Source organism: Perna viridis, chromosome 14 (genome assembly GCF_037379345.1).
Source record: "Perna viridis isolate PV_CMFRI_1.1 ecotype Kerala chromosome 14, ASM3737934v1, whole genome shotgun sequence".
Classification (NCBI taxonomy): Eukaryota; Metazoa; Mollusca; class Bivalvia; order Mytilida; family Mytilidae; genus Perna; species Perna viridis.
In genome coordinates this window covers 24,979,278-25,000,999 of record NC_142458.1, presented here as the reverse complement: position 1 = coordinate 25,000,999, position 21,722 = coordinate 24,979,278, and the positions used below count along the sequence as shown (strand labels likewise).

Here is a 21,722-nt window from a genome sequence, read left to right as displayed (position 1 = left end):
ATGTTTTTTGTCTAAAAAATGAGTCTTAATTAAGAAATCAAGTGTACACAGAAAAGCTCAGAATGAACAGGAATGAAATTAATAAGACTAGTTGGAAACAAGTATGTGAGAAGGTTTACAGTTTCCTGGATTTGGTTCAGAAACCATTGTAGTAAACAATGAAAATTAATGGTTTAAAGGATAATTATAGCTGAAAACAATATTAGTTAAAGTGAAAATATTTGAGAAAATTTGATTATATATCAGTGAAAAGTTGACTGTGCTGTTGTCCATTAGATTGTATCTAATTAGATAAGTCTGTATGAACTTTCCTGACATAAGCTGTTCCTTGTTTAATGATATTTAAGTCTATTCAAAGCACTAATATATTGTAGGATTATTGAATAATCTTGTTTTAAATTTACAGTTAATTCACGTAGATACATTTAAATATTGGGGCCTACTATAATTTTTTTTCTTCTTTGGAACTGATTTGTTAGTTTTCAAATAAGATTTTATATATATATATACAGTGGATCCTGAAGGGGAAAGACTAATCTGGCATCGGATAAAATCTGTAATTCCATATGCATGTAAAAAATCTGTTTACTTCTGTTGGTACAAATTTATATTGTCACTTTTTCAATTGAGTTAATGTCTTTATGGATTCAACCACCAAGTACCCCTTGATCCTTTATGAATTCATGTAAATCAAGTTTTTAAGATAATGTTCAATGAATCTACGTATAAGATGTTAAAATATTTCTATTACATACTACTTTCATTTTCTATTTTTATTTTTTAGTTCCCATGATGGAGGAGGTGACAGAGGAGGAGGAGGAAGAAAAGCTCCAAAGGTTTGTAAAACTAGGTCAAGGTTGCAACAGGAGGAAAACATGGTCAAGGTCAGGATGGTGAATCATGGTAATATGGGGGATGGGTAAATAAGCAACATAAATGGCTAGACAGTGGTATAACAATGATAGAATAGAGTTCCAATGATTTATTTAAATTCTGACATGACTACCGGTAGTTTCTCCATATTTTTAAGAATGAATCATACTATGTATTGTATGAAATGGCAACCCATTGGTCATATTTTTATGGAAGTTTTTTCATGGCTGTGGTCTGAACACCTCTAACTATGTCATATTAGAATGTGAAAATAATGAAAAAAATGTGAGTTGGTTTGTTTTAAATGAACAAAATTGAGACCACATTATCATTATTATAAAGTTTGCATGATTTCTTGTATTACTACACCTTTTTAATTAAGGCTACATTGATCTGCTTCTTTGTAGCCTTATGATTGTATAATGGTGGCCTGTTTTTGTCTCTTAATAACAACTTATGGGCCTGGGTTGTAATTACACAACTTCAATGAAAGAAACTTGAAGACTTAATCAGTTAGCAGTCTTGAAAGGCTAAAACTCCTACTCAGGATCTAGTTTTAAGCTTCTCTTTATAAACTTTCAACGTTAGTACTGTCATAAGCAGAAAAAAATCAGCTTTTCAAACTTAGTGGTCTTTATAAACTCAGGCTATTGTGTCTTAATTGCAGTGTTGAAATTAGAAATATAAACAGTTTTTTGTGACTTGAGGTCTTACAAGTATGCCAGTAGGTGGATATAAATCTTGCCTAATTATTCATCATAGTATAAATGAAATATTCCATTTAAGTGTCAGACTCTGTAAGAATCAGGCAGTGGGTGAAGTATTGGTATTGAAAAAAGCCACTACTTTGACAGTGTAATTTGACTTCTTTGACAAGAAATGAACACAAGATTTTCCATATCATTTTGGTAAAATGATTTATAATTTCAATGATGTACTGTGCAAATAATTACTATAAGCATTCTGATTTTTGCTATTCTCATTTTGAAAAGAAAATCGCAAAAATAGTACCAGTGAAATTTTTTTTACTATATAATGCTTAACATAAAAAAAAAAAAAAAAGAAAAAAAAAAAGAAAATTGATACCCGCCTATATATTCACTTGAGAGAATCTGGGAAAAATAAAAACCGTGAAAATTGATATGTTTACAGTATTTCAAAGGTAGATAACTCTGTCAAAAACCAATTATCTAACTTTGTAATTTCCATTGATTCAGAAATCAAATATTGGTCATTTTGAATAGAAAAGACTTCCAGGTTTAATGTGCATTGTCAGACTGGAGGCTTTTTGACATGCATGTTTCATGTTTTTCACAGTTACATAATTCTTACAAAGACTTGTACCATAATTGAACTACTGGTGCTGATTTCTGATTTTTACTGGTTTTTTTATTGTAATTTTTCAAAATTTATATTTAAGGACAGGTCCATTGCATTTTATGGGCTAAAAGTTTCTTTGGACTAGAAAACTGACATTTGAAATGTATCCACGCTGAAGCCAAATTTGAGGAAATCCTCTGTGATCACCTGATTTTTCTGTTCAATTTTTCAACTTTTTGGCAACCTCTTGCATCTGGAGGTACAAAAGTTGACTTGTCAGTACCACAAAAGTGTGTTTTAGTCAATTAAAAGGGAAAATGGAATAAAGAATAGTCACCTTCCCCCTACTACAAAATTCACCTTTATACCAAGAAGTTTTTTTTCTATCTCCATAAAAAAAATGAAACGCAAGTTGAATGATTTTGCTGTAGTAACAGGGAGTTGTGCTGTTCTTATTAAGTAACAGTCCACATAAAATTCAGACACTACAAGGTTAAGTGATTCATGGTGTAGAAAAACCCACCAAACAAACAATGCTTTTTCAGTCTACATATGTTATACTTCCACACAAAAACAACCTTTATAGCTTATCACAATTGCTACCAATTTTGGCTTCATACAGCGATTGAATATTTCATGAAGGAAAAGGTTACTTAATCAAGATTTTACCATATAATAACATGAAACTGAAAATAATCAAAGGTCGCTGTGACATTGAGTGACAAATTAAATCACACTTGATGTCACAATGATGTAATATTTGAAATTGAAACCATGTCAACAACATTTGATGGTGCTGGTAGTCAGGGTATACTGAAATATTTCTACTCAGCATCATGTCATATTTCTGAAATGCTGGTTAGTAAAGAAGGCTTAAGTTCAAAATGACTTTTGGACAATGGAAGAAACTCCAACAAAGGAATGTCATAAAGGATCACATGAACTGTCTCACCAAAAACCAACATCCGTGAAAAGTGTATTATTTCAGTGTTAAATGTTTATTAGATGAGACAGACTTGGCATGAGATATGAAATCTAAGAATTTGGATTTACAGATTTTTAAAGGTCTTGACAAAAATGATAACTTGATATTTTGACTAAAATTTGAGATCTCTTGCTGCTTATACTCTCTGTCAAGACATTTGAAACTAAGCCCATTTATATCAGCTACATCTCTTAGATTGACGAAGTAGTTTTGTCATTGGCTATCTTTTTGATATTCTTTGATGTCAAACGGGGATGATTTTTCCTGCATTTTAGCGGAATTTCGCTTATTGAAATCTGGATTTAACCGTTACGATTGTTTTTTTTTTAGCTTTTTATTTATTTCAGATTTTACCTATTTCTGCTTTGTTTGATGGCCTCGTAAAATCATCCCTGGTCAAAAACAAAGCAATAATGTTAAGGTAAAATGACAATTTTTTTTTTGATCAGTCATGCCACTTTCAAATTGATGTAAAATAGTTTCATAGGCTTTGTCATGTTTTATTTATAGAAACCTTTTTTTATTGCAGACCTTTGCCTTTGATCATTGCTTCTGGTCTATTGATGAGAACAACCCCAAGTTTGCAGGTAAGGCTACCATGGTAATAGATGTAAGGTAACCATGGTTACAGCTGATTTGTAACCATGGTAAGAATAGAAAGGTAACCAGGTTAACGCTAGTAAGAAGATGACCATGGTAACATATGTAAGGTAACCATGGTTACAGCAGATTTGTTACCATGGTAATAACAGGAAGGTAACCATGATAACATTAGTAAGATGACCATCGTAAGAGCAGTAAGTAACCATGGTAACTGCATAAACATGATAAGGAAAAACAGTGACAGCAATAGTGTTGTGATTGAGTCTACATGCTGAATCAATCAACACCATATTACTACATAAACTCACTTTCATACAAGCTTCCCCGAAGAAAGAAAAAGATTTTCAGAAACTGAAAAACACTTTAAAAAATGCTGAAGTAAGCAAGAATAATAACTGATGACCTTAAACTGGTTTACCTACAGTAATGCTTAGATAAATGGAGTTAGTCACCATTAATAAAGTCAGTTTTAGAACAATTAAGGTATACTAAAACTGGGTATTTCAGTACAAAAAAGCAGATGTTTCACCATGACTTAATCTCTATTGAGGGATGTCAGCTGGGAAATTCTAAGGCTTTATATCTGTTTTATACATCCCTATCATGTAAACAAAGGAAATAATAAGATTAGTAATTGTTTTTTTGTTTCTGACATGATGGTCTTATTTCTGACCTTGAAACCTTAAGTTCATTATTCTTGCTCAAGGATTCTTAGTACCATTAAATATTGTTTTAATTGGGTAATTGAACTTCTGGGAATTCAGGGTCATTTGGATTAAAAGGTTTGGAAGTTTTTAAGTCACAGACAGCTTGGTCAGTTTAAATAATGAGAACTTCAAGAGTCTCTTTTCTTATTACCCACCTACTTGAATTTGAAAATTCTTCATTGGTCAGTTTGGTGAACACAATGTATTCAAAAGGTTTAATTAATTGGTCAGTGATTGAATCACATACAGAGCAGTTATGTTATACCAATGTTTGTCAGTCAATTTGTCCTTTCTTATATTACTTTAACTTAGATATTGAAGAATTTAAGTAATTTATTACAATGTTGCTTCTTTTGTTGCCCCTCCCCCTTTCCAAAAAAGGGCTTATGGAATTCTGCTATCCAGTTAAACTTGTTTTGGAAAAATGGGTTTCTTGAACATAACTTTTGAAATCTTTTATGCTTTCCTATGAATATTGTGCCATTTACCCACTTAGAGGTAAAAGACACCCATTGATTTAAGGGTCAGTGTAGTCAAATTCAAGGTCTTGTGCACTTCAAGAATTACGTTTTTTTCTGTGAAATTTAGTTTCTGGGATAAGACTTTAAAAAAAACATTTGTACTTTTTCATGAGACTTATTCCATTTAACCACTTAGGGGTAGAGTAGACACCTTTTGATTTGGAGTCAGTGGATTGAAGTTCAAGGTCACATGCCTTAAGAAAATGCAAATTTTGCTGTGAGGTTGGGACCTAGAGCACTGCTCATGTTTTTTTCTAGATTTTCAATCAGAGATTTGGAACTTTAAACATCAGAAGAAAGGGGAAAGCTGAATTGCAGCCAGTGGCATATTTTGTAAGGGTTGACATCTTCATGAAATATATGCATGAATTTTCAATTGATAATTTGACAGACACATTTCATAGTATCCAAAAGACAATTATACTGCCTCAATATAAAACTCTTTAATTATATAAATGTATTGACAATCAGACACTTCACCATCTTCCAATTTCCCATTCTGTTGTAATGAGAGAGGAAAAACCTTAGACTTAAAAAAATACACTTTGGATGCAAAATATTACGCCAACCTGCTCTAGGTGATGTAATCAAACAATGATATTACTTTACTTAATGGTTTCGCCTGTTTAGGACCATGCAAAGAAAATCATATTCATCAAGTTGACTGACGATAATAAGTTGCAGTATTGATCAGCCGATTTTAGATCTTTACTCTGAAGTAGGACAAGTTACACAAACACTCCTGGAAAAGATAAGCTTGTTTGTGTTGCAGATAAATGTTGACAAATAACTACTGTTTCCTCAGGAAAAAAATGATAGTGACTACTATTTCCTCTGTTGAAAATAAAAAAAAACTTGCAAAAACCTACAGTTCTTGAAAAAAATTGACAAAAAACATGAGTTTCTTCTTAATTTTATCCTTGTCATTCAATTTATCAATTTATACAGAAAAAGCATCGGAAAATTTCTTGCATGATGAATGGATATGTAGGAACTTGTGTAAACCATATGAATAATACACAGGCAAATATTTTTCGGGTGAAATTCATGTTAATCGAGCTTCACATGAAATTCATGTGAAATTCACGTGAAATTCATGTGAAATTCACATGAAAGCAGAATTTAGTTGATTAATGTGTAAAAATTTTTTTTATGCATTTTTTTTTGTATTTAAGTAAGGCAAATTTTCTATGAAAGCAATTGAAAAAAAATCTCCTTTTAAAAGTGCAGTTTCCACTGATTTGTTTTCTGAATGTTGCCGGAACTTCAAAATAATTGTTTTAAAAAATTTATTCATATGATGAATGGATTTGAAGACAACAAATGATCTCACTGCTATGGTTTATTTCAATTGACTTTCTTGCCTTTGGTTCAGAACTTCAATCAGGAAGCAGATTGTTTGACTAAAGTACAATGATGGCTGTTTGCCAATGTGATAATTGCCATATGTGAAAATTTGTGCTGTAAATATGGTAATAATTTGATAGAATTTGACGATACATGCATATGATTTTTTTTTTCAAATTGCACAATTAATCAATTTCTCAATGTACAGATTGATATGTAGAAATTATTCATTAGAGAATGACCCAGCAACATCAGAATTTTCTTGTTCACTCTACTGTATGGAATAAAAACTGTAGGACCACTATATTTATCAAAAAGAGCAAAACACATCCCAGATGACATGATATCATGTAGAGCAAGCATTCTTTCATTCTTACATATGCAGTGTGTAATGCTATTTTGAATTTGTTTTTGTATTGTTTTATTTAGGACAGGGAACAAGAATCCCATTAATGGTGAAATAAAGACAACATCAGATTTACCAAAATGTAATCTATTTCAATTCTGCCTTTTTACCTCACCTAGACCAAAGGTCCAAGTATGGTATTAGAATCACTTCGGCTCTTTTAGTGGCAACAGAGTTAGCATTGTCTGTTGTCATTATGAACTTCAAAGTTTTTTTGAAACCTCACAGACCAAAATTGAGCTCAAATATCTTTGGGGCATCCCCTTAAAATTTGTCTTGATTACTGGTTAGTTAATTATTGAACATGTCAGCCATTGTCAATTTTAGAACATTGGATTTCAAGCCAAATTATTGAGTATAACCTGTTCAAAAATTAGAAAAAATTCCTTCTAATTTAATTTCTTGTGTAATTCACCCCACAAACTAGTCTAAAAAATGGATCCTTTTTGATCCTCAAAAACAAGATTTTATATATATTTATATGTGAAATATACTTACCATAAAATATACATATTTTATATTGAATATATTCCTCCTTTTTGTATGTTCCCATCGCAAAAAAGGTGAAGGTCAAAAGTATCACACATGATACGTACTCACCATTGGATTACCTATGTACAGGTAAGCTCAGTTAATTTTTGGCGTCCAAATACCATAATTAACTTAGAAAGAAAAACCTTGGGGTGGTGGTTGGCTCTTGGTAAGTATATTTCACATATAAATATATATAAAATCTTGTTTTTGAGGATCAAAAAGGATCCATTTTATATATATTGGTGAAATATACTTACCATAAAATATACATATTTTATATTGAATACTCACTGACTTCAAAGCAGTGTTAACTAGGTGGCAGATACATTTCTTTCTACAGTAATCAATTTCTATACAAATAAAATTCTTCCACCAACAACCATAACTAAATACACTTATTTACAAGATCTCAAAGACTCATCCTGTAAATAAGAAAAATTATATTCAGATTCTCTGCCTCATCACAGTATCACTAATCAAAAACTTATACACAATACAATTACAGAAACAAATTATTGCATAACTTTTTGGAGATCCAGATCTCTCAAATAAAACTTGACAAAAGTCGATTCTGATGACCAATCCGCTGCATCAAGAATCGATTTAGTCGATGCACCATTATATAATGCCCAAGAAGGAGCAATTGCCCTTGTTGAATGAGCTTTGACATGTACTGTTTTGTCTTCATAAGCCATCCTAATTGTGCTTACAATCCATTTAGAAATTGTAACTGCTGAGACAGGTTTATGTGGCTCATTCATAGCCAGAAACAATTTTACCCTCTCAGTTGGTTCTAATTTTTGTCTTCCCTTTTTTGTTCTCTCCAAATATTGAACAATTGACCTTTTTGGATCTAACAATATCCTATCAGAATATTGTGGAACAAAAATTTTCATACCAAAATGACTTTGTCTATCCTGTTTTACCAAACCATGTCTAATAAAAGTTATACCCTTCTTCTGAATTTTCATAGACTCTTTATCAATCCTTAAACTTTGCAAATCGCTACATCTTCTAAAAGTAGTGATGGCTATAAGGAAGATGGTTTTGAAAGTAAGAAATTCAATGAAACTTCATGTAATGGTTCAAAAGGTCTATTTTCCAACACTTTAAGAACCAATTCCAAATCCCATTCTGGTAAAAGTTTTACTTTAGGTGGTCTAGAATGAAAAACTCCCTTAAGAAGCCTAGAAATATAGGGATGTTGACCAACTTGAAAATTACCTATTGGTGGTAAAGTAGCTGACAATATTGACCTGTACCCTGAAATGGTTCTATACTGTAACCCAGAATCAAAATGATGAACTAGAAAATCAGCAATCTGATTCAGAGATGCATTATAGGGATCAATTTGTTGTTGATCACACCAGCTACGGAACTTTTTGAATTTCTTAATATAATCTCGTTGCGTACCTTTGCGCCAGGACGCATTGAGTAAGTTTGTAGCTGACTCTGAAAACCCTTCTGCCTTGAAGTTTCTGTTGAGAGGAACCATGCTGTTAGACTCAACATTTGAACATTGGGATGATAAATTTCTGTTTTGGGTTGACTTAACAGATTCTCCCAAATTGGTAACCTGATTGGAGGTGCAATTAGCATTTGTAAAACCTCCGGATACCAATGTCGTCTTGGCCATTGTGGGGCAATTAGAATAATTTGGCAATTGAACTGCCTCATATATTCTAATATCCTCGGAATTAGACAAATCGGAGGAAACGCATATACAAACATGTTCTCCCACGAAATTGTCAGAGCATCCATAGCAAGAGCCTCTGGATGGGGATACCATGTGCAAAAAACTGTTGTTTGTTTGTTTTGCCCTGATGGAAAAAGATCTATCAGGGGAAACCCCCAATGTTGAAAAATTTTCTGTACTACTAATTTGTTCAACATCCATTCTGTATGGCGTATCTTTACTCTGCTTAATTGATCGGCTAGTACATTCTTTTTGCCCACAATATGAGTTGCTTTCAAGATCATATTGTTCTGTAAAGCTAACTGCCACAATTCCCAAGTTAGACAACAAAGATCTGGTGATTTTGTTCCCCCTTGTTTGTTGATATATTGGACAGCACTGGTGTTGTCGCTCCTGATCAACACACATTTGCCCTTCAATTGATTCAGAAAATATTGAATCGTGAAATAAACTGCTTTCATTTCCAGATTGTTGATATGCCAAAGTTTCTGAATTGCATTCCATTCTCCCTAAAAAATTTGACTGCCAATGTAACCCCCAAAACCGCTTTTGGAAGCATCTGTTGTGACCATAACAGAATTTGTTGGAGACACTAAAGATTGGCCTTTCAGCGTGTTCACTGAATTTGTCCACCACATAAGATGGGATTTTAGATGTGGAGTAAATGGAATTTCTACAGACATATCCCTGCATGTTGGTCGCCAAAAACTCAACAGATGCAGTTGTACTGGCCTCATGTGTAGACTCCACACATGAAGCCATTATCCCTAGAATTCGAAGAAAATCTAGAGCAGTTGTTTTCATTGAAAACATTTTCTGAATCAAAGTTTGAAGCTTTTGTATTCTCTCCAAAGTTGGAAACACTAGCCCTTTGTCTAGACGAAAATAACCCCCCAGATAAATGACTTTTTGACTGGGTATCAAACTGGATTTCTCTTTGTTTATGATGAAACCCAGTGAAACTAGAAGGTTGAGGCATGTTTGACGATCTTTCTGTAATAGATTTTTGTCTTGGTTTACAATCAACCAATTGTCCAGATAAACCACTAATCTGACATTCTGAGCTCTTAGATAAGCTGCTACTACAGTCACTAACTTTGTAAAAATTCTTGGAGTGCATGTTGGACCGAAACACATGGCTTTCCATTGGTAACACTGATTCTGAATACAAAACCTCATGAACCTTCTGTGACTTAGAAGTATTGGTACATGAAGATATGCATCGGATAGATCTAGAGATATTGCCCAATCTTCTCGTTTCACTAAGTTTATCACTTTTCTCATAGTATCCATCTTGAAATGGATCTTTTTTAGATAAGTGTTTAACGGTTTTAAATTTGTTACCATCCTGAGTTTCCCATTCTTTTTGGGGATTAGAAATAAGGTACTGTAAAAACCTCCCAGACATTGTGGGTAATGAATTTGTTCTATAACGTTTTTTTCCCTTAAAATGTCTATTTCCTTCAAAAATATAGGAAGATTTTCTTGGGCTACTGAAGTTCTCTTTATCCCCGTAAACGGAGGTTTGTGGAGAAATTCTAGCTTGTACCCCATTTCTATTATGGAAATAACCCACTGATCTGATGTTATTTGTTTCCAATTTTGAAGAAAATGTGTCAACCGTCCCCCCACTGGAATCTGGAATCTCTGGACACATTAAAAAACTTACTTGTGAGTCAACTATCATTCCTCTTGGGGTTCCGAAAGGAACCCCAGGAAGACTGTGAAGGTCCTTTTCCCCCTTTTGCATCTCTTTTAGGAGCACCTCCAGTAAAGAAATTCTTCTCCTTGGTTGCTGTACTACTCTGCTTTCTGTTTTTAGAGAAACCAGAAGAAGAAAAGTTATTATTAGGAAACTTAGGATTTCCTTTATTGCCAACATTCTTTGTCCCTTCTGATACCTGACGTTTTACCTTTTTGGCAGAATAATCATTGTCATAATCAAAGGATTTCCTTTTCTTATTTTTATCTGAACAATATTCAGGCAACCAATCCTTCAATTGGTCATTCTGTTCCTTTCATTTCTCAAGACATGACTCTAAAGCCTTTCCGAACAAGCCCTCTTCTGTCAGAGGTAAATATTGACATTTTGAGCGCAGATCACTAAGTTTCACAAGACCTGTGTCTTGTGCTGCTGCTTTCCTACGAATAAGGTGGAAAAATGCACCAGCACGCCCAGCCTGATCTAAGGATTTTGTTGACATTGCAAAAATGTCCTTAATATTCTCACCAAGACTGTGTTTGTCAAAATTGCCACTTTCTACAGATTGAGCTAGAGAACCTAAAGCTTGCTGTATGTATAGCAGAGAAATTATATTCATTCGAGCTCCTAACTGCCCTTGAAAACCTAACTTCTCAATCTGTTTATACGGTTGTGAAAATAACTGACGACGAGTATCCCAACCTTTTACTGCTTTCAAACCATGTGTTTGTTTAAGCATTACCTCCATAAGGTCATCCAAAGTAGGTACCTGTAAAAATTCTACCGAATTATCATTTATAGGAAAACAGTTTTTGTATTCTTCCTTGTATGCCGAAATTCTATCTGGGTACGAACTACGCCAGGAATCTGACAAAATGTCAATCTGGGCCTGATCTAAAATCAGCCCACTTCTTGCTTTCGCTTTATTTACATCTTCTTTAAAGATTTTAGATAAAACATCAACCTTGTTAGATTTCTCTGACAAACTATTACCAATCTCAGCACTAACTACCTGTTCTTCTGAATTCATAACCACATGTTTTGTAAACCGATCTGACTTTCGGTAATTCTCTGACACCTTTTCTACCAGAGCTATACTATCACCCGTGTCACTTTCAGGATCTGAACGTACATTTAAAAAATCACGTTCTTCTCCATTAACATGTAAAGAAATTTCAGACCTGATGTCTAAATCATCTCTAGCAATAACTCTTGGTGACCCTAAATCTTCATCTAAATTAGGTTCTAGAGCTATAATAGGCCTACGCACCCCTGAAACAGAGTCGTTACCCTCAACACCTGCATCTAGTGGCCGATGCTCCCCTGTAGGGACGTTTCCCACATTCAAGTCAGATCTGGGCAAAACAGTGTTTTCCCTATTCTGACTACCTGTTTTCTCTACTTGAAAAAGCTGCAACAACTGATCAAATTTATTGTTCATGCTTTCCTCAAGTGATTTAAACTTCTGTTCGTATTCTTGCTGCAAAATCACAGTTTTAGAAACTCGTTTAGACTTTATACCTTTCTGTGTGGATACAGACTTATCCATTCCAGAAGTTCTTGAACTGTTCGAATTAGCACCTTTCGAACTTCCCGCGCGTACGGGAGAGTCTTCCGTATAAATAAACTCAGAGCTTTGGCTTTGAGCGTCTGATTCTTCCATCGTAACGACTAAAAGTCACTTAAACTTAAAGACAAAAAACTATGCACGTATAAAACAATGTCCCTTAAAGACAAACTACTACTGAACTAAATAAATTAAATTTTATGGAAACATCCGTCCAAAAGGACGCAAAAATTTAAATTGAGCTGACCTGTACATAGGTAATCCAATGGTGAGTACGTATCATGTGTGATACTTTTGACCTTCACCTTTTTTGCGATGGGAACATACAAAAAGGAGGAATATATTCAATATAAAATATGTATATTTTATGGTAAGTTTATTTCACCAATATATATAAAATATGGCCACTGCTATAAGAAAATGAGCTGTCCAACTTTTAATATTTTATTAAATTCTGAAAAACAATAATCATCAATTGTAAATAAATACAATTCATAACTCATAGATCTAAGTATAACATACTATATTTTCTCCAGGAACAAAACCTGAAATCTATGCTCAAAATATTCAGAACTTCGATTCAAAAGTATAAATGTACTTTACTAAACTTTCTATTATAAAATGTACAAGCTTTATCTAACTTTACTTCGTGTGAAATTATCCCTAAATTTATCTAAAATGTTACTAATAAAACTTTATTCGAATTACTATAAAATATCATGAATTAGAATAATAATTTCTACATAGCTAGTAATTTATCTTTAAATGAGAATAAATAAATACTTTTGAAAATACTTTAAAAATATTAACGATACCTGAAAAGTAGCGGCATTAACCAAAATACATATTTGTGACACTGAATCTGGACTAAACATAATTTAGTAGTAATATTTCTTTAAATAGTATATATACTAGTGCAAGCATGCCGTGCACGTAATAATGCAACAAGTTAAACGCGCGAAGCATAAACTTAGTAAATAACTGTCATATATAGTATAGTATAGTCCGTTCCGTATATCTGTCCATGAATGAAAAGGTCTCCAGTACGATAGTCTTGTCCAGATATATATGATTTACGACCATGAATGATTATATGAATAATATGCATGAATGAAATGGTTAAACAAACTCTATGAACATGACACCACAAACCAGACACACACAACACATAAGATAACTATATTAGACCGAATACCTGGTGACATGTGTGACTGACAAAATATTAAGAACAGATTTGCTGTTCAACTTCTATTTCTGAAGCTAGGGGAGTTGTACATACCAGTATTGTTTGGAATGTTTGGTGTGGACTCAAACATTTTTCACCTTTCTTTGGAACATAATGTTTTCTCCAACTTCCTCTTTATTACTGGCTGGAATCTCCTTAAACTTCATGCTGCGTTAGATAATTGTAGGGAGATGTGTCTGTTGTTTGGAATAGGTTTTGTGAAATTTGCTAAAGAGGAGTCATTTAAAGCTTGCTGTATTACCTTACATTGTTCACAACTCCTTTCTATCACTTGCTAAATTTTCAACTTTTTTCTTGTTTTCTAATATGTGAGAGTAATATGACCTTTGGCATGACTTATGTTCAAGTAGGTGATTTTTATAGCCTCCTTTAGGACAGTTCTAGATTTTATTTATAAGTGAAAACTGCCATAAACCTGGTTATTTCTGATAACCTGTTCAAAAATTATAAACATTCCTTCTCATTTGATTTCTAATGTATGTATAAATAATTCCTAATCAACATTTTGTTTTGTTTGGGATTATTTTACTAGTGGAGTGTGGACCAATTAAGGTTAATGATATCATAGTACCAGCTAGGTTATACAAAATAGCTTGGTTTGCTCAAAGAGTACCACCAATTATAAAGCTTGTTCACAGTCAAATTAAATTGTTCTGAAAAAGTTTTGCTAAAATTTTTTATTACATGTTAACATGTTTTTCAAAACAGAATTTGTTACTACGTATGAATTATAGACCAAACACATTGATTAAAGCTGTTTATGTTTTGAAATGGAAGAAATTACTGATAATTGAAATGTTTTGAAAGATGAGCTGTAGTTATTCTTGATTCCAGTCAAGTCATTTCCTACGTCCATGCCAAATTATCAAAAAATCGAACAGGAAGTGAGATAATTTATTGGCTGCTGCAAAGAAATGTTAGATGCATGAATAATGTTTGTAAATAGGGCAATTATATGTATTGGCTTCTAATTCAGTTTCTTTGATATTGAAAAAGACTTGGTTTTTCATGGCTGTTAAAAACAATATTTGGCAGGCTTTATTCAATTATATTCAGCAGTTCTTTCCAATTAAGTGGTAAAAATCATACATGGAAGAATATTTCAGTGTATCCAAGGAAGGCACTTTTTCATCAGGGGAGCAACCATAGTAGTTCTATTGATATTTTGTATTAAACTTTATATTTTGTCAATAGATCTGAACACCCACTCATATACAAAAAATAGAAGTGCCTTCCCCTGTCCCCATATGTTCTACCAGAACAGCCCTTATGGATTACTAAATATTTAGATTTTGAAGCTAATGAAAAGTAGAGAAACAGTGTTACACATTTTGACTTATGGGTTACAAGATTTCTCCAATTTCATAAGTTAAGTTTGGTTGGAATAATTTAATTTGGAAAAATCTGATTTGAACTAAGACCTGTGCCCATTTATTTCTGCCTCTAGTACTAAGTGACATAAATAAAATAGTCATTATTATTAATCTATTGAAAAAACATGAAATAGATAGAAAATGGTGAAATATGACTCTTTCCTATTCAGGGTTATAATTATTCATATTGATATTGATAAAGTCTACAAGCTTGACATTTTTTATTGGAGTTAATCAAATATAATGTTGTTTATAGGGTTATCCTTGTGAAGTAGGGAATTATGAGTTTAGGATATAATGTTAGTTTATGGTTTAGGTATAGCTTGTTCTTTTTTCTTCTGGTTAACCATTGAAGATACAGTTATTTTTCTTAAAAATGTTGGAAAAATGGATTTAAACTAATCTCTTAAAATGGAAATGAAAAAAGGTGCAATGGAATCAAAGTGTTATACTCTATACACCCCCTCCCTTAAAAAAATAGTGGTTGTCTACAGGAAAATGTTTTCATTAAGATTAATATCGGCCAGAAAATACAGAAGAAAGACAATGGAATAATTGAAATACAATAAATCTAAGTACATGGCCAGAATGAAAAAAAAATAGGAAACAAAATCAATCTACAAACACAATGTAGCAAAACAGAATAAAATAGATAACATAATAAAACAATATAGGGAAGACAAGATGTAACACATAAAGCATAAGCAGTAAAAATTGTATTGACATCATGAATGCTGATGGTTCAACATCAGTCTTCAGATACTGATATATTCATTATCTCTGAAATTTCAAACAGGTACCCCACTAGTTTACTTAAATTTGATCTCAAGCTCAATATCTTGGTCTGTAAATTGAATTTTGTTAACAGTTATACTGATTGGGAAACATCTCTCAGTCTACATTTTTGTACATATGTGTACCCTTGAGACTAAGTTCCATACCTTACCTTTATAGATCAGCTATGAGCAGATTTAGACATAAATCTTTCAGGATTATTTTCAATGAAGGACAAGTTACAGAAACAATAGTCTAGAATTTCAGTCCAGATTCCATGAAGATGGTAATAAAAGGCTGTTAATTGGAAGCTAATGATTGTTATTTGTCTGGTGTGGATTAAATTTCTCAGAATAAATCTCTCCCACTTCTTCATGCCTTATCATTAACTATATCTTGATGGTTTCTAAAGCACTTTATGGAAATGTGACCTGTGTTGAGTCCTTGATGAATGTTTAGTAATTATATCACATTCCTTGGTCTTTACTTTTTTGTTTATAACAAAGGTATTAAAAAGGGTGTGCTCGACATGTTACCTAATGTTTAGGCTAGCCTGCAATATTCTCAAAGTCAATTAAAGTCATTGGGATAAATGACTTCTATAATTCATGAATTTACTGAGTTTGATAAGTGTTTAATAGTTGTACTAATTGGTATATCTTAAGAGATTCTAATATTACTGGCCTTTTAAATACATTGTGATCACCTTTTATACTGTTTTTTAACAATATTAACGACTTCTTGCACTTGTAATTTCAGTACTTAATATTCGCATATGATTTGCATAAATATATAGTTACCATATGCCACATAATGCTGCAGATCTTAGCAGTATTTACTGCCACAGCGTCATAGTTCTAGCTTCATACGAGATAAAAATGTACCTCTTAAATATAAAACTGTGTTCTAAGTGTGTTTCTTGCTTGTATGAGAACGGGAAGCGTACATGAAATGGTCGATTGGCATTGAACATTACCCAGTTTCCGATTCAGGCAGAGGCTTGTTAAAAGACTATATAAGTCATATACAATAGCAGGGCCCTGATATCTATGAATAATTATTGCCAGTTGTTTAATCTGGTTCTTAATCTGGTTCTCTGGTCAACATCATAAGCGACCTAAAGATATCGCTACAGCGTATATTCATACACATGTCTATGTGTGTTTTTTTTGTTTTTTTTGGAAGTTTACATTAAAGGATGAAATGATTGGTTAGCAATGAATTTATGTAATATTACCCAGTTTCCGATTTTTTAGCATAATGCATTTGTGCCTTTTCTGATGTTCAAAATAAGCCAAAATCAGTGACCAAGAAAATTTTATGATTAGCAACTATGAAGACTTCAGCCTTTGTTTTATTTTGCCTGTGTAAAAGTTGGTGATTTTGAGGCAAAAAGGTGTATGAAAATATTTTGCATTTCTCTTTTGTTTTTTTGATGGATGCTAAGTGTTACAGTAAGTCCTTCAGCCCAGAATAAGTAAATAGGTATTGATGAAATATATCAAACCATCGGAAAATATGAAAATTTTAAGTTGTTGTAGTATCATTGGTTTTCTATATTGGTCCTTGGTATTGTGTCAAACAGTTGTACTTGAGCAGATCTTTCTATGTACTGATCATTTGTGTGTCTATTGTGGATTTAAAAATATATACCCTCGCTCTGATCCAAAACAAGACAAGATGTCTCAAATCTGAAAAAAGAATGATAACCTACAGAACATATGCAACAAAATTACAAAATAATTTGGGCAATTGCAGAGCTCATTTTGAGCACACTGATTATTTAAATACGATGCAATAACAAACTCCAGAACCAGAAATCGTAGAGACATGAAACTACCACCATACGTCATAAGATTACCTGACCTTGATAAAACTAACAAGGTCAAGGTAATACAATGATGTCAAGGTCACAAACCGGATTATGCAAAACATTAAAATTTTCCTAACTTTTGAACAGACGGTCTAACAGGTGTAAATTTGGTCTCAAAATGAATGGATTATCAAGAAGGTCATTTCATATGCTGTATGTATGCACTTATCTCTTATCGTTTTCTTAATATCAAGGCCTGCAGTTTGCAGTGAGAAAGCTTTCTAGCACTCTATGACCTTTGACCTTGGATGCAAATGGAAGGTTACATGGATCAAAGATCATTGATGAAGGTCCCATGTTTCTACAACTTTGGTTCTCGAAATATAAATTTGAAAAACTTAAGTATGATATTTCAAGGGATATAACTCCTGTATGGTTTGATAATAAAATACATGTTTATGTTTATTCATTAGGTCTTCTTTTTGTGTACATGAAACAGTTTTTAGATTGATTCTATCTATTATGATTTTCTAGATATGAGCAATTAAAAGAAATTGTTTTAAGGGGACATAACTCTTAAAGATGATAATGAAATCCTTAGCAGGGTCATTTTTAAATAGATCATGATAACATCTACATTTTCACCAAGTTTGATAATGATATCCTGATTAATGAGTTTGGGGGACCATGTTGACCATAGTGGTAAGACCGTGATAAGTAGAAGATAACTTCTACAATGGATGATGAAAATCTTCACAAGGATATCCGTTAAAAGTCCTAAAATAGGTCTATCAATGGTCCAAATTTTGTAATGCTATCTTGAAAGATGACAAAACAGGGCCGTGTCAAAAGTCAATGTTGAACAGGAAAAAAACTAGCACTCTGTGACCTTTGACCTTAGGTTCAAATGAAAGGTCACATAGACCAAATATCATTGATGAAGGTCCCATGTCTCTACAACTTGTGGTTCTCGAAATATAAATTTTTAAAATTTTAGTATGTTATTTCATGGGATATAACTCCCATATGGTTTGATAACAGCATACAAATTTATGTTTATAAATTAGGCCGTCTGTGTATGCACATGAAACAGTTTCCAGAATTATTCTATCTATTATACTTTTCAAGATATTAGTGATTAAAAGAAATTGTTTTAAAGGAACATAACTCTTAAAGATGGTAATAAAATCCTTAGCACGGTCATTTCCTAATTGAACCTGATGACATCTACATGTTCACCAAATATGGTCATAATATCTTGAAAAATGAGTTCTGGGAACCATGTTGAAAAAAAACGCAAATAAAAGGGAGATAACTTTTACAATGGGTTATGGAATTCTTTACATGGTCATCTGGTAAAAGTCCTTAATAAGCTCTGTCGATTGTCCAAATCATGTAATGATATCTTGAAAGATGAAAAGGGGAGACCATGTCAAAGAAAATTTTGGAAATAACGAAAGAAGAAGAAAAAAAAAAAACATTAGAAAAACAATATGGTCTTTCCCATGTAGGGAAAGCCCTTAAAAAATAAAACAAAAACAAAGAGCTTGTACATTATGTAAATTTTTTTACTACTAACACATCAGATGAAGAAATAGAACTCCTTTTAAATATTTTATCTTAATATATACTGCTAACTATTACAATTATCTTGTTTTCTATTACAGGACAAGAGACAGTATTTAATGCCTTAGGTCGTGGCGTACTGGAGAGAGCCTTTGAAGGATACAATGCCTGTATATTTGCATATGGGCAAACAGGTAACATTAGGCAAACAATGCATTTGCCATATACTAATAAAAAGGGCTACTTAAAATGTGCTGTAAAGTTTTAGAACTAGAACAGGTAGCATTAGGTAAACATTTTGCCTCCCTTGGGTATGTACTAGAAGGGACTGGAAGCAAGTGTTATAAGTTTCAAGTTTGCATAAATGTATAGTTGCTTGAAAACAGAAAATTCATAATTCAATAGAGTAAAATACTGAAACTAATATACTCCCATTTATAAAGAATTGTATTCCTTAATCTTCATCAACCTCTGGTCTTACTAGTACTGTGATGTCGTTCAGAGTAATCTAAAGTTTTAAAAACAATGCTAGGAATAAATTGTTATCATAGTTGGTTTACAAAGATATTGGGGAATTATTAAACAACTAAAAATTATAGAAAAATGATTTTAAACACAGCATTGGCAAAGTATTTCCTTGTAGAGAAATTGACAAACCACAGACTGATCATATTAGTCCAGACAAGTCCCAAACGTTCCTGAGTGTTACATTACTTATACTACAGTTTCTGAGGGAGTGTTGTAGATAACACCTGTCTCGTATTGAAAAATCAAGTTGTCAGACTGAAATGAAGGTTGCTTCCAAATTTCTATGGCTTAGATATAATGAATGTACTCCAAACTTGTGGTCAATAGTCAGCATTACCAGCATTCTGTGTCAACAGGAAGTTAGTGATCCCGTTAAAATCATGAATCAGAAGCAAAATATAGAAAGTGACAGGAAAAAAGTTAATTATATAAAATGTCTGGAAGGGATCAGCTGTTGACAGGCTGACTTGATATGTAAAATTATGACATGTTTTTTTTTTTTTTGTAATAGACATATTGAGTCTGTACTTCTTGTTATTTTTTTGGTTATAATTCTACCACATTGTTTAGGCTTCTGTCCAAGAAAAGATTTCTCATAAGAAAATGAAGTTGAGTCTGTTTCCCAGATTAAGTGGCTACCCATACGAAGTCTTGTCAATCCTAATTTTTACATGTTTAAGCAAACCCTATTTTATTAACCAATTACCTAGTAATATAAGGAAAAAACCAGGGTCAAAGCTTCTGATTTACACAATGTAACTTTAATAAACGTGAGGAAAAAACTGGGGTCGAAGCATCCAGTTGTGTTCTCCCTCATAACTGGGGTTGAGCGCATCCATCCTCCAGCCATTGATAAAAAAATCGCACTTGTTGAAGTTATTCTTAATGAAATTTGTCACAGAATTGGCTGATGAATATACTAGTTATACTGTTCCAATATTTAAATTTATCAATTTATTACTTTAGAAATATATGTTTTTGTGTTATTGCATGTTGATATTCAGATTCCTCCAAGGTTTTTTACAGGATTGAACTATTCTTTAAATGGATATAAACCACAAAAAAAAAAGAGAAGAGTTATCTCCAAGTGAAATTTTCACTCTAAACATTACAATAATTGAACCTCCGTTTTTATTTTGTTCTATTTTTAGGATCAGGGAAATCCTACACCATGATGGGAACATTCCAAGATACAGGACAGGGAATCATTCCACGTTTATGTAACGCCATGTTCTCTAAGATTGACAGCCACTGTGATGATGAGAGTTTGGCTTACAAAGTTGAAGTATCATATATGGAAATTTACAATGAGAAAGTTCATGATCTCCTTGACCCTAAAGGGTAGGTAGTATAAAAAAAAAAACATGAAAAGGACCTAAAAAATTATGGAAACAAACAAATCAAAACAAAAAGCAGAGACAAAATTAGAATTGGTCTTTTAATAGTCATTTCCTTGATTAGCTAGCAAATCTGCTCTTTTTGGAATAGTAATTGTTTCTGACTAATACCATCAATGTTAAATAAAGCAACGGTTGTTACTTCTTAATAAAATAATGGAAAATGTTGGAATCAATATGACAAAGACTTAATATGAATGTATTGACCTGGAAGTGGATGGATATAGGTCAAGGATTTGGTGTAGGTCTATATGGAACAGTTGTGTGGGATTTGATTCAATCATTTTTTCTATCAAGTACATTATCCATATCTCTAAAAATAATTCTTGAGAATCTGTTTTTAAATAAATAGTTCAATCAGCTGTCATTGTATCATAGTATGAGCAAAGAAACAATTATTTTTTGGATGCTAGAATTGTCTGCTTTTCTGTATGAAAAGAATGATGAGTAGTTATTGAATAAATTCCACTAAATAATGTCATTTTGGCATATAAAGGATATAGAACAATTATCTATAGAGATATAAATTGTAGCCTAACTGCCTGTACATTCCAAAAGGATAATATAGCCACCTCCCTGGTAGAAACATAAAACTAAAAAATCAGTGTCTTTTGCAAAGCACCCATAAAGGTAGATGTTTCAAAAAAGAGCTCAACAATTATATGCAAAAAACTTTACAATCAATGAAATACTAATCTGGTGTTTCTAGAAAGGCAGATGATGCTTACCCTACCAGTGCACCTGGTCCATGCTCCCAGTTTTTA

At 32.6% G+C, this 21,722-nt stretch overlaps 1 protein-coding gene and 1 pseudogene across 5 annotated transcripts in view; one reads left to right on the top strand and one right to left on the bottom strand.

Annotated features, from left to right (window-relative positions):
• LOC148598746 (kinesin-like protein KIF13A) overlaps window positions 1–21,722 on the top strand; it is a 173,619-nt gene that overhangs the window by 46,956 nt on the left and 104,941 nt on the right. For all 5 annotated transcript variants that reach the window (XM_088561671.1, XM_088561674.1, XM_088561673.1 and 2 more), the window contains exons 3-6: window positions 785–836; window positions 3,708–3,765; window positions 19,135–19,227; window positions 20,713–20,902. In XM_088561671.1, coding sequence (XP_088417797.1) covers window positions 785–836; window positions 3,708–3,765; window positions 19,135–19,227; window positions 20,713–20,902 — 393 coding nt within the window. The remainder of the gene's footprint in view (window positions 1–784; window positions 837–3,707; window positions 3,766–19,134; window positions 19,228–20,712; window positions 20,903–21,722) is intronic.
• On the bottom strand, window positions 10,669–12,357 carry LOC148598749 (uncharacterized; annotated as a pseudogene).